Here is a 17,204-nt window from a genome sequence, read left to right on the forward strand (position 1 = left end):
CTTTCTCCTATTTTAGAGCTTGGTGTTGCCCCGACAGTTAATAGGGATGATGTTGGAAATTATTTTACCAGGATCTAGATTTACTAACAAGTATGTTGGATTAACAACCTAATATGAATTCTAAAACAATAAAAATAAACACATATAAAGTTAGAAAACCTTATAGTGGGTATAGCGGAATATTATGACTCCTTCCGTTCAGATCTCTAGCCCTTGATTCCTTTCTGTAGCAGAGCATCACCAAGATCTGAACCTGGATCTTCTTTTCTCCTTCTTTGATGCAGAATTTTCCATAGTCTTACATACTATGATTGAGATACCACTTGATGTGTGTGGGCACTACTCATTCACTCAAAGTTTCAAAATTTAGAGAGAAGAAAAGAGAGAGAGGCGTGTGAGGCATTTTCTGAGAGAAACAAAGTGATCAAAGATGTGTGTCAATTTCCTCAAGCCAACACTTTCTATTTATAGAAAACCCTCTAGGTTTAGGTTAGAATTGTATGGCATTAAAATAATGGAAACTACAAATGGAATTTCCTATGCATAGGGTCGGTCATACAAAGGGTATTGGGCCTCACTTTGCAACTTTCCCATTTTGTTATTTTCCATTCCCATTTTCTCAAAAATGCCAATTTTCCAATTTAACCTTTTAAATGCCAATTCTAATTATTTAATAACTTGGAAATAATTATCAAATAATTTTGCCATTTAATATATTTATTAATTTAGACATATAAAGTCTCTTAATCAATAAATAAACCTAAAATCTCTTTTCTTTACAATTTCGCCCTTACTTAGTGAAAATTCGTAAAGTAGACATAGTCTAACTTTTAGAATTATAATTGATTAATTAAAATCAATTAACTGAGTCTTACAAGCAGTATGGTCTCAACTAGTATGGGGACCATGGGTCTATATAACCGAGCTTCCAATAAGTCAAACCGAATTTACCAAGTAAATTCCCTAACTTATTAATTCCTCATTGAATCCACACTTAGAACTTGGAATTGCACTCTCAGTCATATAGAACGCTCTATATGTTCCATGATATAGACACGTCATTAGTTATCCATTGTTATAACCCTATTGTGATCAATGATCCTCTATATAGATGATCTACCTTGAAAAGGCACTACTGTTATCGCTACACCTTCAATGTATTTTATCCTTAAAACACTTAACCCTGTATAAATGATATTTCAGCTAAGTGAAATGAGATCTCCACCATTTATCTTCGTTTGGTTAAGCTCGAAGGAAATTATCCTTTACTTTCTATTTGCCAAATAGAAGCTATAGATTCCATATTTATGTTAGCGCCCCCACTCAATTGCACTGCCGTGTTCCCAAAATGTTCGTATCACCCTGACCCAAAAGTAGGCTTAAGTAACAAATCAAAGAACACGAGTAACACTCTTGAGATTGAACCTAACCATATCAGGATTAAGATAATTTGATCTAGGATTAACAGGTGATATTGAATTGAATAGATATTACGGTAAATTTTAATATATCTAATCAAAGTTCAATGTAAGTCCCTTCCGATGTATACTCCATACATCCGATACTGGTAAACTTTGCCAATGTCCTGGAAAGGACATAACACTTTTCCAAGGTGTAAGAATACCTATCGCTGATTATACCATGTCAGTCTAAATCCAGTGTTCTGACAAATCAGGGAATAAACTTTTAAACATATAATTAACATTATATTCCACTGTGCTGACAACACTATAATCTTTAACCAACTCATATGTTCTGGACTTAAAAAGAATTCATACATTATATACATATAATCATGAAATAAATCATGTGAGCCATGCAACATAAAATGTTATTTCTGATCTTTATTAATAAGTAAATCTGATTATATGAAATTAGTTTTATTTAGGGCATAAAACCCAACAGTTGATACTCTAAGATTTCACAATCAGGATAGGCCTACGAAGTAACTCAGTTGTTACCAACTCCTCAACTTTTAACTACTCCTCAGTAAAGGATCTGTACTGAGCCTTTTTCTTGGTTATTTTGGAAGTTTTGACACTCTGGGATGAGAGTCCTGGCAAAAAGTCAAAAGTATACAAAAATGTCGTTAGTAAATAAACCAAGACAAAGGAGATGTGAGAAATGGGAAAATTAAGGTTGTGCATCAACAATATCTGGCAACTGGAAGTTCAACTAGAGTGAGGGCACCCTTTTTACTGGAAACCCTGAAGAAAAGAACCAGTACTCCCAGATGTCGTGAGTACAATTGTTGTGATTAACAGGATAATGAGAATCAAGACGCTTGTCTAGTCTGTAGAAGCCTAGTTTCTTCTTATTTGTCCTCATTGGGTTGGCCTTCACACTGTAAAGTACAATATTTCTGCTTGGGAAGGCACTTCAAGTTTGTTCATCTTGCAAAAAACATACCACCTAACATAAAGCCTGTAGGACGAGAGGATCATCTGAAATTGGAGCTATCCCAATCTTGGCAATAAGGTTTGCAAAGTCGGACCTCAATGGAAAATGCACTCGATTGGAAATATGGGACTAGCTCAAAGCACCGAATACCTCCATGCTCGTGGACGCAAATTCTCTTGTGGCGGACATCCTACACCACATTAACCCGAGAACATTATGTAGTCCGACACCATTGGCATATGCCGCTAACATACTGTAAGAACAAAAATAGTTTGCCTTTTGGTCTATCTCCTAGATGGAGTCGTTGAAAGCTTGGATAGTGGGAGGGGTCTTGGCCCTCCTTTTCCCTTTATCCTTAATAGAGGGTTCATCCTCCGTGAGAGGTTCATCCTCCAGGATGCTCTTAAGAGCCACCTCTGGGTGGGATACAATAGTGGGAACCTCGACTTGAGTTCCTTTCGCGATCATGTAACACCCTACTAGTTTAGGCGTGTTATTGTAAGTTTAACTTAATTGTGTATCTCATTGCTAATCAACGAGTTTATTGGAAAACGTGATTAATTAAAACTTTATTTAATTGCTTATAAAGACCAAAATAATATATATATAACTGGGATCCCGAGTATAAAATATTTACAACTGTTACAAAGTATGTACTACAAAAGTTGTCGCCTAGCGACTATACAAAATACAACTAGCTATCCCAAAGACTTTACGCTCCGGGCCTAACTGCCCCGACAGGTACAATCTTCACCTGCTTCCTCTCACGGCTGCTCAACCTTAGTCTAGCCCTTACCTACACATTCAAACAATATCTGTGAGTTGAGAGACTCAGTAAGAAGAGCTTAATCAATATCATAACTATAACCCAGATTATAATCAGGCGCCCATACACCCAATTATAATCCTATCCCCGTGTCCCACACGGTACTGAGTCCAGAACTTTCATACGATAATACTATCGACCATAATATCTCCTATACTCGGTACGCTAGTCATACTCTAGTCGTACTGATGTGATAGTGTCGATTAGTACAGTACTATTGACCATATTATCAGCCTGTACTCGGTACGCTAATCATACTCTAGTCGTATGACACTGTCAAATAGTACTTAAGCCAACATACATTCATCGATATCCAATATGATACTAAATATACTGATATTATTATTTTAATATAATCTAACAGGCTTAATAAACATATGCATATCATTATATTAATCTTACCTCACTTCCGAATTCAAGTGTGCCGACCAACCTGAGTGGAAGCATTTCTCGACGATTTACAGGCTCCTAAATCACATAATTCGTAAAACTGATGAGTGACATGCTAAATCACTATTTGGAGACTTAAAATTGAAACTAAAAGTTTCCCTATTGATGGATAACATGGCAATATCCTAAATATCACAAAAACAGGAAAAACTAGGGTTCCCAAAACTCCCCCAACTAGCAGACCGGTTCCCCAACCAAAAAACCAGTTCAGTGGGGTTCCTGGGGACCAACCGGAATTCCAGTTTCTATAGGTCCCACTAAAACGGTCAACCAACTCAGTTTAGGAAACACGAAAAACCCCCACAACAACCCCAATTTGACCCCAAAAGCACCAAACCTTCTAGAGTATCTAATTACACCATAATAGACATAATCCATGCAATGAAACAATCCAACATATCCAAAAATCAAAATTCACCATTAGAGAGCAAAGCTTGAGTTCATAAACTCAAACCTTGCTCAATTACCACAAAAAACCTTAAATCTAGCTGAATTCAACATAAACAACTATAATATAACTTCAGAATACAGAGCCAAGCACCTTCTAACACCATAGTACCCAAACCCTCAAAAATCATGCACAAAACTATCTTTAATTTAAAGAAACCATAAAGAGGAGAGAGCTAAGGTTCTTACCTTGGATGGAAAAACTAAAATCCTTCTAGAAACCTTGAATTGAAGCTGGAAAAATCCCAAACCCTAGCTGGTTCTAGGGAGCTCGAGAAAGAGAGAGAGTTTGGAGAGAGAGAAAGAGTTTTCTATTTAATTTGGATAAAATGAAAAATAAAGGTTAACTTACGTGATCATTAACTAAAATAATAACATAAATAATCAAATTATTTAACTTAGTATAGTCTCACTAAAAGACAAAAGAATAAAAGGCCAAAAAGACCATTTTGCCCTCACATACAATAAAAGCAAACATACTACTTAGGAGTATTTTGGTCATTTCTAAATCATGAAAGATGTGGGGCTTTAAGACTAAATCATTTGAGCTTTGCGGATGATGTCTTATTATTTTGCAGGGGTGACTTTAAAAGTGTCTACTTATTGCTAAGGGGCCTCAAATTATTTTCCATGACCTCGGGATTACAGCCTAATAAGAAGAAGACTGCAATTTATTGTAGTGGCATGCATGAAAAAACAAAAAGACTGGTAGATGCCTCGGGATTTCAGAAAAGTAACCTGCCTTTCAAGTATCTTGGAGTACCTATATGTGCTAAAAAAATTTCATCAGCTGAATGCTCTATTCTAGTCGAGAAGATGACTGCAAGAATCAAAGTGTGGAGCTCAAAAAATCTCTCTTTTGCTGGTCGAATTGTGTTAATCAACTCAGTACTCTTATCCATTCATATGTACTGGAGCCAAGTTCTTATTCTTCCCAAGAAGGTTATTAAAGAGATTGAGAGTATTTGTAGAAGCTTTCTTTGGTCAGGGAGAAGCACTATGAATGGTCCAGGGAATATAGCATGGGAGCAGCTATGCAAGTCCAAAAAAGCTGGTGGAATTGGTTTCCAAGACATAGCCAAATGGAATCTTGGTGGGGGTATGAGGCTCCCATCCATAGCAGCTGGTACTGGAGAAGAATTGTGAGCATAAGGAACTAGTAAAGCAAATTATTCCCCCTGGCCAATTTGTAACATCAGATTTTCGAATTTCTGGTGTATATCAACTCATGATGCAAGAAAAAAGGGACTTTCACCTCAGCAAGCAGGTTTGGAGTAGACTAAATGTACCAAAACATAATTTTATATTATGGATTGCTGTACAAAACAAGTTGAGGACTCGGGATAGGCTGCAAAGATTTAACATAGCAGCTGATTCATGCTGCCTGTTGTGTAATAGTGCAGCAGAAAGTATGTTGCACTTGTTTTTTGAGTGCAGATTTGCACAATCTTGCCTTCAAGAACTGAAAACTTGGCTGGGATGGAGATCAGTGAACACACTTCTGCCGAGTATATTGAGGGGAATTAATCGAGCAAGGCAAAGCAAATTCAAGAAGAATTGCTATATTGCTTGTGTAGCTGCTGCTGTGTGTAAAATTTGGAATGCAAGAAACAAAAAATTCTGGTGTAATGAGGATAATGAACAGAGTATACTAGTGCAAGAAACCAAGTGGTTAGTTAAAAATAGAATTACTTGTGTAATGCCTAAAAGTGTAGATCAAAAGGATATAGATTGGTTTAGTGGATTATAATTTTCTTTTCAATGTACATGTATAGATTTATGCTCTTGCGAGCTATAGTTTGTAATCAAAGAGTTAATAGTGCAATGAAACTGCTGATTTATCAAAAAAAAAAACATCAAATATTCCCAACATTCCCAATGTCTAACTAAATTACCCTGCTATTACTAACATACTAAAATGTGATTCTATTGGCCAAACACCGCGTTCCAATGTTACCGGGCACAAACATGGAAAACGTAAAATTTTATATATGGCATAAATAATACATCCTGAATTCAAATAAATCTCCATATATTCATAAATCATAATAAATAATCTAGTTTCATAATGAAGCCTTAATTATCTGCTAATTTCCATAGTAAAACTAAGCGGTCTTTACAGAGCAGGTCAGCATGTGCACTTTCGACAATTTCCACGGCGCCCAAGTGAAAATCTTGGTTCAGATCCATCTCTACCCACACAAACACGAAGGGAAACAAAGATACTTGAGGCAAAAAACTAAGAACCCAAAACAAAAATTCCCCAGAGTTGCATTCCAATTGATAAACCTCAAAGATTTATATACATGCATACACCTATGAAACTCAAATAGCCAGAGAAAACTATCCAGGCAGTTCTAACCTCCCTTTCATGGCGAAGCATTTCTCAGATAGGTCCATCCCAAAGCTATTTTTTTTCATAGCCTACTTCTATTCAACGTGTAAACAATCCAAACCCTATCTTGAACGAGAAATCCCTATCCGAAATAAGAAACAATAAAAAGTTCAACGGTCGCAACTAGTCTGGAAGTGAAAACCTTCGTCTGGTAGGGGTTTTATTAGGTCAATCTGAAGGGGCTCAAAATCTAGAAATATCCTCAAATGAAGATTTAGCAATAATTGGATTAAACGCTCAAAATCTTCTTGCATCCATTGGTGAAGGATCAGCAAGAGGGGAAAAGTTTATAGAAGAAATGTGGAGTCTGGTAGAACTACTGAAAAATTCAAAGAGGACCTATTAAGACCAATTTGTACTTCAAGAGGAAGCCAAGCCTTTTTGAAATCGACGGTCCAGATCTTCTTCACTAAGCATTATTAGATCCGATGGTTGGGGAGTTGAAAGGGTTAAGAAGCATTTATTTATTATGATTTACCGTGATTTACCTCAAGTCCAACATGCCGTCAGCTCCACCTTTTTCTGACAGACATGCCCCAGCACGCGCGTGATGAACGAACGAGGGCATTGAATATGTCACATGATCACCACGTCAGTAAGCCTCAACGATCTGCTTACCCCTAACGGAGTACATCGCACCAAAAAGAAGCATCTGTGACCCTAACAATCAGCACATGTCAAAGATTAGTCCTACGAGACCTGAAGAAAGAATGCAACCTCCCAAAACTCACAGAGTCCCAGAAGCTTAGAGGGTAAATGTTATCCGTATTTTTAAGTAAGAGACACGTGGCATAATTAGAAGCAAATATTTATTAACCTCCTAAATTAATAACGATGACCATTACAATTCCTCATAGAGATATCCCATTAATTTGGGTCAGGATTGTTGAAAGCTTGATGCGAAGAGCTATCGCTAGCTGAATTAGCGTCTCTGGGACGCGGAAGGATCATACTCGTCCCCAGACTCTAAGAAGTCCTGTAACAACGATTTGACTACTTGACATCTAGATAAAGACTCTTTAAATTGACCGTAGACAGCGACTCCTACGCGAATATAGATGGCCACTTAAAATTTATATGGAAATCGATCTACAGATGGTTATTCCTTTTTCTGACACAAAGTCAGATCTTGTTTCTCGTGCCAAGCCATGGTAGTGCGCGTACGTACCTCTGAACACCCCTTTTTGCCTAACGACTTGTCTAGAGAGTAATTTATAAAGGAAAAACCTTTGGGAAACATGTGTCCCTGATCCATATGGTACTACTTACCATCCCTATGTACGACACAATCAAGAAGGTTCTCTTAGGCCAGATGGTTAGATTTAAAGTTGTATTTTCCTAGTCTTGCAATGGGCTATGGCACAAAACCCTAGGTGGATAAAGGGAATGTCCTTACCCACATGTAAGCCTATAAATATCCCCACTTTTTATGTACAAAGGGGTGAACAAATTTCTACCAACCGAACCTCTGCAAAAACTCCTACAAGTTTTCTTCTTCTTTAAGAGAAACAAAAGGAGTGCAGAGCTAGGGTTTATATTGTAAACACATACTGTATTATCCAAATACTTTGCCAAAGGGCCAATACAATTGACTCGTGGACTAGGGATTATTAATGTCCAAACCACATAAAAATCACTTGTCTATTATTTAATGATTTATTTATTTCTGAAGCTCTATTTATTTAGTTTCCAAAAATTCCGGTAAACAGTTGGGATTTTATGCGCTAAATAAACACTACTACAAGAAACGACCTTTTATCCCGGTTTTTAGGGCTTTTTATCCCAGTTTTCGCTAAAATGAAAACCGGGATGTATGCCAGTGGGATAAAAAGTATTTAAAAAACCGGGATAAAAGGGGTACTTTTTATCCCGGTTTTTTCATGAAAACTGGGATAAAAAGTACCCTTTTATCCCGGTTTTTAGAGAAAAGTGGGATAAAATGGTACTTTTTATCCCACTTTTGATGAAAAAACTGGGATAAAAGGTTTTATCCCACTTTTTATGAAAAAAATTGGGATAAAATGGTACCTTTTATCCTTTTTTTTAAATAAAAAGTCACCTTAATTTTGATCCCATTTTTATAAATGTATAGGTTTTTTTATTTTAATTTTATTATATTTCATTTCATTCATTTTTTTTTAATCACTAATAAATATAATTTTTATTTTTATAATTATATAGAGTATGTATAAAAAAACTTAATTAAAAATAAATAATTAATATCATTTTTAATAACAACAATAATAATTGGTAAGTTCAATTCTAAATAAAACTTTACATATTATACATAAATCTCTAAAATACTACACATAGTGTCTAAATAAATACAATAAAATGCTACTAATTAATTTTTATATGTCAAGGGAAGCAATTGACTTAACCACTGTTGACGAAGCGGTAAGATCATACAACTCTTCCCGATGTCATTGCTATAATCAACATCCAATGCTTGCTGAAAAAAGTAACAATATTATATCAATATAAAATAAATATTATAGCGAAAGTGAAATAGAGGTGTGATTCTTACCCTATGTTCCATGGTATAAAAAAATATTATCCTACTTGAGTCATAGTGTTTAACCACATTGATTATTGATTGATGGCTATCACCTTGTCTTGCTCATTATTATAACTAAGAAGCTCGATATCATAAAACTTGTATAACTCTTTTTGTCTTTGATTTAAATTTTTCCAAATGCATTTGTTTTAAAAAATGAAATAAAGTCCTAAAAAAATGGGCAGAGTTTCCTCTATTTCCATAACATTCCCGAAATTTTTTTAAGTACATAGCAATACAACAAATGGGTAGAGTTTTCCTTATATCTCCACACAGTCAATAAAACCCAGTATCTACTTCACTACGGATGAAAATTTAAGATATTCAATCTCCACTAACATAATATATATGATATATTAGTCAAAGTTAATTTGTCATCTGCAAGAGATACAAGGACACCGAATTTTTTCAGGATCGCTACAATTCTTTAGGGCAAACTGTAAAAAGTTTTTAAATCCTTCTAGGAATTGTGGGATTTTTCTCTTCTCTTCCATCTATGACTTATCCATTTTAAAAATAAAAATAAAATTCATAATAAACAAGATTGAAAAAAAAAAAAACTTAAAAGTTGCAAGAAAAATTCTAAGCATGCTTAGTAATTAAATATTAAAAAACATGTTATTTAAGAATCCAAAAAAAAAAATTGGCCAGAGTTTCCCCTATTTTTACAATATTTCCTAATTTAATAACTCTCTAACAATGCACACAAGTAAATGGGATAACAAGAAAAAATAATTAAAAAAGTATTTAACAATATAATAATTGCCACCCATCCGACCACAGTACATTTATATCGCAGAACCTACTTCACTACGGATGAATATCTAATATATTCAAACTCCTCTAATAGCTTTATAATTAGTAAAAATTTGTTGGTCAATAATGTACCTTTAACTAGCAATCAATGATCACCGATATTTTGATTCATTTTCTAATAACAATCCACAACCTACAATATTAAATACAATTAAAAAAAGTTCAAATTAAAATTAAGTGAGAATAGTAACAATTAACTAATAAATATATAATTTATTATTTTGTTTGAAGTGTTATTAGATTGTTGGAATATAAAATTTGTTACTTAGCAATCATAATAATAATAAAAAAAATGAATTGAATGATAAAGTTAATTAAAAGGATACACATTGTCTTAGAAAGGAAAAATAAAATAAAAAAGAAAAATGTACATGAAATTACATACTAATTTGTCTTAGGAGATATAGGCTCTTATATTACTTAAAATTTACCAAATTTGTGTGCATGGTAAATTAAAAACCTCAACATTAAAAATAATATTAGAATAAATTAGTTAATAAATAGACAAAATTAAAAATAGATTTATTTTTTCTCTCTCTCAAAATGCATATCAATAAATATTTTCAATCATCTTCTTTATTAATTTTAACACCTCATCAATCTTTACAAACCTAATAAACAATATTAGTATATTATTAACTAATTGTTACGATAATTGCTCTTAAGTCTCTTTAGTGCCATGTAATTACTTTTTTAAAGCATATATAATGCCACTGTCATGTAAATAATTATTTTGACACAACAAATTCTGTTTAGATACACATTTATAAGATATATAAAAGACCTATTTGCCCCTAGTAGAAATGTTTATTTTTGTCATAGCAAATTTTTTTACCATTTCATAAAAAATTCTATCAATAACTCATTCAAATATTATAAAATTCAAATCTTTAAGAGCTAGAAAGGTAAAAAAATGATACATAATAAATAATCCCTAAACTAGAAGACATTATTAACAAAAAAAAAAAAAAATCAGATTTTATATTTTCTTGAACCTAGAAAAAAATGGTGGATAATAATACAAAATAGGGAAAAATAACAAAGAAAAAAAGTATACCTTTAACCGTTTGATCAGCTACTGGGTTTGGGCGATTCTTGTATGGGCGAGATCGAGACTATTTTTGGGTTTGTTGGGCGAGGGTTTCTGGGTTTAGGTGAGGGTTTCTGGGTTTGGGAGGGTTTCAGTCGAGGTTATAATAGCAGAGATATATGTGTTCGCGAGATAAAAGTGTTTTTATTAGGGAAACACTTTTTATCCCGGTTATTTAGTTAAAAACAGGGATAAAAGGTTTCCCTAAAAATTTTAATCTCCGTTTGGCTAACCCATAAAAATCGAATCTTGAACTTATTTTTTTACCTTTGATATATTTTTTTAAAATTTTCTACCAAACAGGGCCCTTGTCTAAAAAAATTTTTAATCTAAAAGTGGGATAAAAAGTCTCAATATATCTTTTATCCCATTTTTTATTTTTGTTAACTAAAAAAGTGGGATAAAAGGTCCCTTTTCTTGTAGTGAAAATCTAATTTTAATGTAATATCATTTACTTTCAATAAAGATCAGAAATCATATCTTGAACTTGTCATATGCTTTGTTGATATGTTTGTTACATGATTATAAGTTTAATATATAAGTTCAATTAAATCATATAGTTATTCACAATTAAAGTGATCCATCACAGTGGAAAGTAATTGTAATTATATGCTTCAAATTATTTAGTCCCATGATTTATCAGTGAACAGAATTTACACTAACGTGATAATCAGGGATGGGGTTTGCTTACACTTGGATAAGTAGAATGTCTTTTCTAGGGCATTTGTAAAGTTAACTAGCATCATATGTAATGGCTATACATCAGACTGGAATGATATTAATAGTGGAAAAGATATTATAAACTTACTATTATATATTTTTAAAGTCAATATCACTTAGGTGATCATAGATCATTTGATCTCAATCTTGAGAAGGTTAAGCTCTAGCTTAAATGTATTGCACGAGTTTTTTAACTTGTTGGTTACCAGCATACCGTAGGATAAGCCCATACTTTCATCTTGGGGACTCGATAGTGCAATTGAGTGGGAGTGTTAATCATAGACATGGACAACTATAGGTTCTATGTTTATTATAAGTGAAATAATGGTTCCATAGAGCTTGGCTTAACGCGATAAATGATAAAGTACTTATTTTGGTAATTATATTAGTTTCTTAAAATATCTTTTACAAGTATCTAAGTGTTTTAAGGCTAAAATACATTGAAGGGTAAAATAATAATTTTGCCCCTACTCAATGTAAACAGTCTATAGTGGATTAATGATTGTTGTGAATGAAACAATGGATAATTTATAATGTATCTATACTTGGTGTATAGAGCTTTCTATGTAATCAAGAGTGTATTTCCAAATAATAGAATCAAGAGGAATTAATATGTTAGAAAATTTACTCTGAATATTCAAGATCTGCTTATTAAGAGTTTGATTACATAGGTTCATGGTCCCCACACTGTCTGAGATAATATCATCTTGTAGACTCAAGTAATTGATTTCATAAGTCAATTATAATCCGAAAATAGGCTATGCCCTAGCTATTTGAGAACGTTTATCAAGTTTGGTAATTTTTAGAAGAAAAGAGAAATAGAGGTTTATTAGTTAATTAGTACACTTTGTGTGTCTAATTAATAAATATATTTAAATTATATTTTATTTAATAATTATTAAAATATAAACGGTATTTAAATAATTAGATAAGATAAGTGGTAAAATTAGAAAAGAAACTTTCGTTCTATTACTTAAAATAAAATTACAAAAATCTCACTCTAAAGCCCATGAGGAATTCAGCCCTAGAGTTAGACTTCAGCTTAAGTCTTTATTTTAAGCCCATATCATCTTAAACTAACCCTATGTGAAACCTATAAATAGAAAGTAATGAGAAGAGACATAAAACTAACCCTAATTCAATGTAAGATAACTTTTTCTCTTCTCTTATTTCTTCCATATTCAAAATTAATTAACTATGCTATTTCTCTCTCTAAATTGTTCAAAGGTGTTTTGAGTATCATCCCACACTATACAAGTTGATACACAGGCTTTTGTGGAAGACTAACACAATCGAAGGAGGAGAAGATTCAGGTTCAGTTTTTGATAATACTCTGTAATAGAAAGAATCAAGGGTTAGATAACTGAACGGGAGGAGACATTATATTCTGTTGCAACTAAAGTGATGTTTTCTTTAACTTTATGTGTTTAATTAATCATTTTAGGTTTATTCATATTTAGGATGTTAGATTATAGTTTATAATCAATATACATGAGTAGTAAATTAAGATCTTGGTTAAATAAATTTCCAACAATTCACACATCGAGTTTTCAGCCACTAACATCGTTGACGAGTTTTTACCATAAAAAATGAGAGCATAATCTTTTTTTAATGTTAGTTTCTATGGATCTTCATCGATTGACAAGGTATATTTTTTTTGTTATTATTTTTCTAAGCTAATTGGGATTTGCCTAACTTTTTTTCTTTATGAAAAAGCTTGACATTCATGTAGATACGAAGTTTGATTTGTCTACCTTAAGCATTTTATGTGTCAAAGAAACAAAGATTAGAGGATTGAAAAATATGGAATCATTGCGGGAAGCATTAAAGAATCAAGAGAACATGAGTGATCCTATTTCATTCTACAACCCTATTGTGTCTCCTCATTTGACCAGATCTGGTGAATCCTTTAAATCTTTCCATATGGATTTATTTCCCAATCGCAAAAGTCTTGTTATTAGCAACTGCCACTATTTTGAAACCCTTTTAATGTTTGATGAGCAATGTTCGGAACTAACGTCTCTATCTGATAGCCTAAATTTTCAAAAGTTTTATTTTCACGTCAGTTATAAACCATCATTTAAAGTAGTTTTTCTCGTTGGTTACTATGTGACATAAGCCTTTGTCGTCGGTAATTATAAACTGTCGTTTAAAGTTATTTTTCCTATCAATTATAAACCTTCATTTAAAGTAGCTTTTCTCGTCGATTCTATACAGTCATTTAACATTACTCATTTATGGCGTTCACATACCCAACGATTTTATGAACTGACAGAAATGATTATAAGACAATTTTCAATCAAGGAGAAATGCAAATTTTGTAGTAGTGAGGGCTGAAGGAATTTCACAACTTGGTATGTATTAGAGATTAGATTAGCAAGATGAATTACAATGCGACAAAGATTTAGTGGGATTGAAACAGTTCATCAATCAATTGCATTGTAACCTTTGATAATTTACTAATTAATTTTATTCTCTAGTCGATGCCCTGTGGACTAGTAATATTTAAAAGAATATTGATATCACGTAGAACTCATGTTTGTGAATTTTACTTTATGCATTATTTATTTCTATAATTGTTTGCTACTGCAAGTATTGGTTCTGTGTGAGCAAGTAATCTTGTTTCTGCAATTGTTTTTTGGTTTTTTTTTTGCAACACGCTGACTTTCGCTGTCTTTTAAGCCATTTAGTTTTACTTGTATATTCGTACAGAAATCATTGTGATTCCACAAAGAAGAACGTTGTGCTAATTATAGCGTTAATTTAATTTTGTCACAAAAAATCATAGTTGTATTTTGTTTCAGTAAGCACATTGTTACGTGTTAAAGTATTCATATCAAATGAAAAAAATCTTCTTCCCCTCCTTATATAAAGTGAATAGACCAAATATTAGAAGCAATTGTTAGTCTGAGCAACAAGGAGTTCTCTTGTTCATGAGATTGCCAGAAAAATTTCCAACATTAATGGCAGTGCCTTGTGGAAGGCCAGTGGAGGAAGCTGCCTCCTGAGCAGCCAATGCCTTTTTGCTTATTATCTGGTAAATGTCAAGCAAAATGCTTTGGAATGCCTTCTCAACATTGAGGGCCTCCAGAGCTGATGTCTCCAGGAATGACAACCCTTCCTTCTCGGCAAGAGCACCGGCTTCCTCCGCCGAGATGGCACGAAGGTGATTGAGGTCGGCTTTGTTACCGGCCATCATGATGACAATGTTGGAATCTGCATGGTCCCTCAACTCGCGCAGCCACCTCTGGACATTCTCAAAGGTTTGCCTCTTTGTTATGTCATACACTAAGAGGGCACCAACGGCTCCTCTGTAGTAAGCACTCGTAATGGCTCGGTACCTTTCTTGGCCGGCTGTGTCCCATATTTGTGCTTTCACTGTCTTACCTTCTACCTGAAAATATTGACACTTGAAATATGACTAATCAATTCAACTTTTCGTTTTCTTAATAATGAACATTTTGTTCAAAATAATTACTCCATCTATTCAGAAAATAAAAATAAGTATTTACTCCATATACTTTCTCAAAGATTATTAATATTATTATTTTAAAATAATAGGAAATTTCACTAATATGGTCAACCCAATAACGTATATATCAAAATCAAATGCATATTCAAATTACCAATATTAACGGCTAAACTATAACAGTTTAATTTCCTATGCTATAAAGATATGCTTCTTGTTTTTTCAACCAATGTGGTGTGGAAACCGCTCATGTGATTTTCATGTTTTTCCAATTGGTGCATTTTTCTTTATTAACGGCTTCATGAATCTTTGTTTGGCTAGCTAAGAGCTTTTTGACCTGACTGAATATTTTTTATTTAGCATTAAGAAAATAATATGCGCACCGACGTTATGTAACATGTGACTCAATTAATTTGTTTTGTTTGAAGGGTCATGGGTTGGTTTAAACAAACAGCTTATTTAGGCACAATGTAACATACATAAATCAACTAATTACAATGGAATTAATTAGTAATTGACCAGTCATTGTAACTGAAAATATATATTATCAAATTTGTCATTATAACTACCATACAGCCAAAAAAAAAATATAGTATAAAGATTACAATTCGCAAAAATAATCATATACAACAAATTATTTTCATATATATATATATAGACTAGGAAATGAAATTTATTCAAAAAAATTATGTTGTATCTATCATTATATATCATTTAGCTGTGCAAAGGTGTAGGCGTATATTTACTTTTTTTAAAATGCCATATCTATGACAAGTATTTAAGGTTGTAACAGTCAGCAACACAATAATTTTTGTTAGTAGGAAAAGTATTGAGAGTTAATTGTAACTGAAATCTGCAAAAGTGACAAAATTGGAAAACAAAAATGGATCGACTATGCAATGAAAAAAAGCTAGATGTATACGATCACTTGGTATAGGGATGGTGGCAGTATGCATATATTTATAGATATAATATTTGTTGAACAATTATTTAATATGTTATATTTAATTGATGAATAAAAAAATATAATAATAAATAATAAAAGAAAAGGAAAAAGGAACCTGCAATGTCCGAGTTGCAAACTCAACTCCAATGGTAGACTTGGACTCAAGACAAAACTCATTTCTGGTAAACCTAGAGAGTATGTTAGATTTGCCAACACCTGAATCTCCAATCAACACAATCTTAAACAGGTAGTCGTATTCGTGATCCACCTTGTACGCCATATCTCCTCCTAACCCACACCCAAACCTGTATATATAATACATCCATTGTAAAAATCTTGATATATAATGAAAAATATATGACCATGTTGTCTACAAGCTAGGAATAATAATGTTCTTTTTAAATAAAAACAAAGCCAGAGGTGTTTTTAGAGCCTCATATTGTTGAAATTTCATATCACCAATATAAGGGAAGCATGAAAAAGTAATTAAAGTCCTTAACAAATTAAAATAATAACTTACCATATAATGAAAGTTTTGAGATGATTATCTATACCACTGGAAATATGATGAACATCTACATCAATATTAATAAGTTTGAAATTTCTGTTTTAATCTGGTAATGAAATGAGTTTTTGGGAACAAGCTTGACAAAAAAAAAAAAACGTGAATAGGAAAGTAAAAATTAAGAAGAGAGGAAAAAGAAAATTCATTGTTTTCCAAAGCCAATGAGAAGAAACAGTCTTGCAAAAGAAAAGGCACTCAAAACGGAAAAAATATTCTAGGTTCGCGGACTACGTACCAGGTCAAATAGATACATACATTTAATTGTTTTTTTTTGTTTTTTGTTTATTTTCTGGCACACGTGTATACTTTTTTTGTGGCACATGAGTACATATTTATCTTAATAATTAATGCCCTACTAAATATAGCATTTCCTATATTACAATGTCGGAATAATTTAGTAAGGGCCGTCTCAAATATTTTTTAGGTCCTGTTCTAATTTTAAAAAGTAGGCCCGTAACAAAAAAAATTATAATTTGTAAATAATATTTTCAAATATTATCATATTAGGAAAATATATTTTACA

The 17,204-nt window shown here is 32.7% G+C and overlaps 1 protein-coding gene across 1 annotated transcript; it reads right to left on the reverse strand.

The window, feature by feature from the left end:
- Positions 1-14,468: 14,468 nt before the first annotated feature.
- LOC115706846 (ras-related protein Rab2BV-like) lies at positions 14,469-16,829 on the reverse strand. Its single transcript, XM_030634603.2, has 3 exons — positions 16,637-16,829; positions 16,232-16,421; positions 14,469-15,095 (listed from the first exon to the last, which is right to left on the reverse strand). Exons 2-3 carry the CDS (start codon positions 16,394-16,396, stop codon positions 14,604-14,606), a joined length of 657 nt encoding a protein of 218 aa, XP_030490463.1. The 5' UTR covers positions 16,397-16,421; positions 16,637-16,829; the 3' UTR covers positions 14,469-14,603.
- Between the last annotated feature and the right edge of the window lie 375 nt (positions 16,830-17,204).

Source organism: Cannabis sativa, chromosome 1 (assembly GCF_029168945.1).
Source record: "Cannabis sativa cultivar Pink pepper isolate KNU-18-1 chromosome 1, ASM2916894v1, whole genome shotgun sequence".
NCBI classification, from domain to species: domain Eukaryota; kingdom Viridiplantae; phylum Streptophyta; class Magnoliopsida; order Rosales; family Cannabaceae; genus Cannabis; species Cannabis sativa.

What these genes read in the sequence shown, in the direction of transcription:
- LOC115706846 (XM_030634603.2), bottom strand. Translation starts at nt 16,396, where the DNA reads ATGGCGTACAAGGTGGATCACGAATACGACTACCTGTTTAAGATTGTG. An exon ending in TTGCAACTCGGACATTGCAG is followed by an intron (nt 15,096 to 16,231) that starts GTTCCTTTTTCC and finishes CAATATTTTCAG; the next exon opens with GTAGAAGGTAAGACAGTGAA.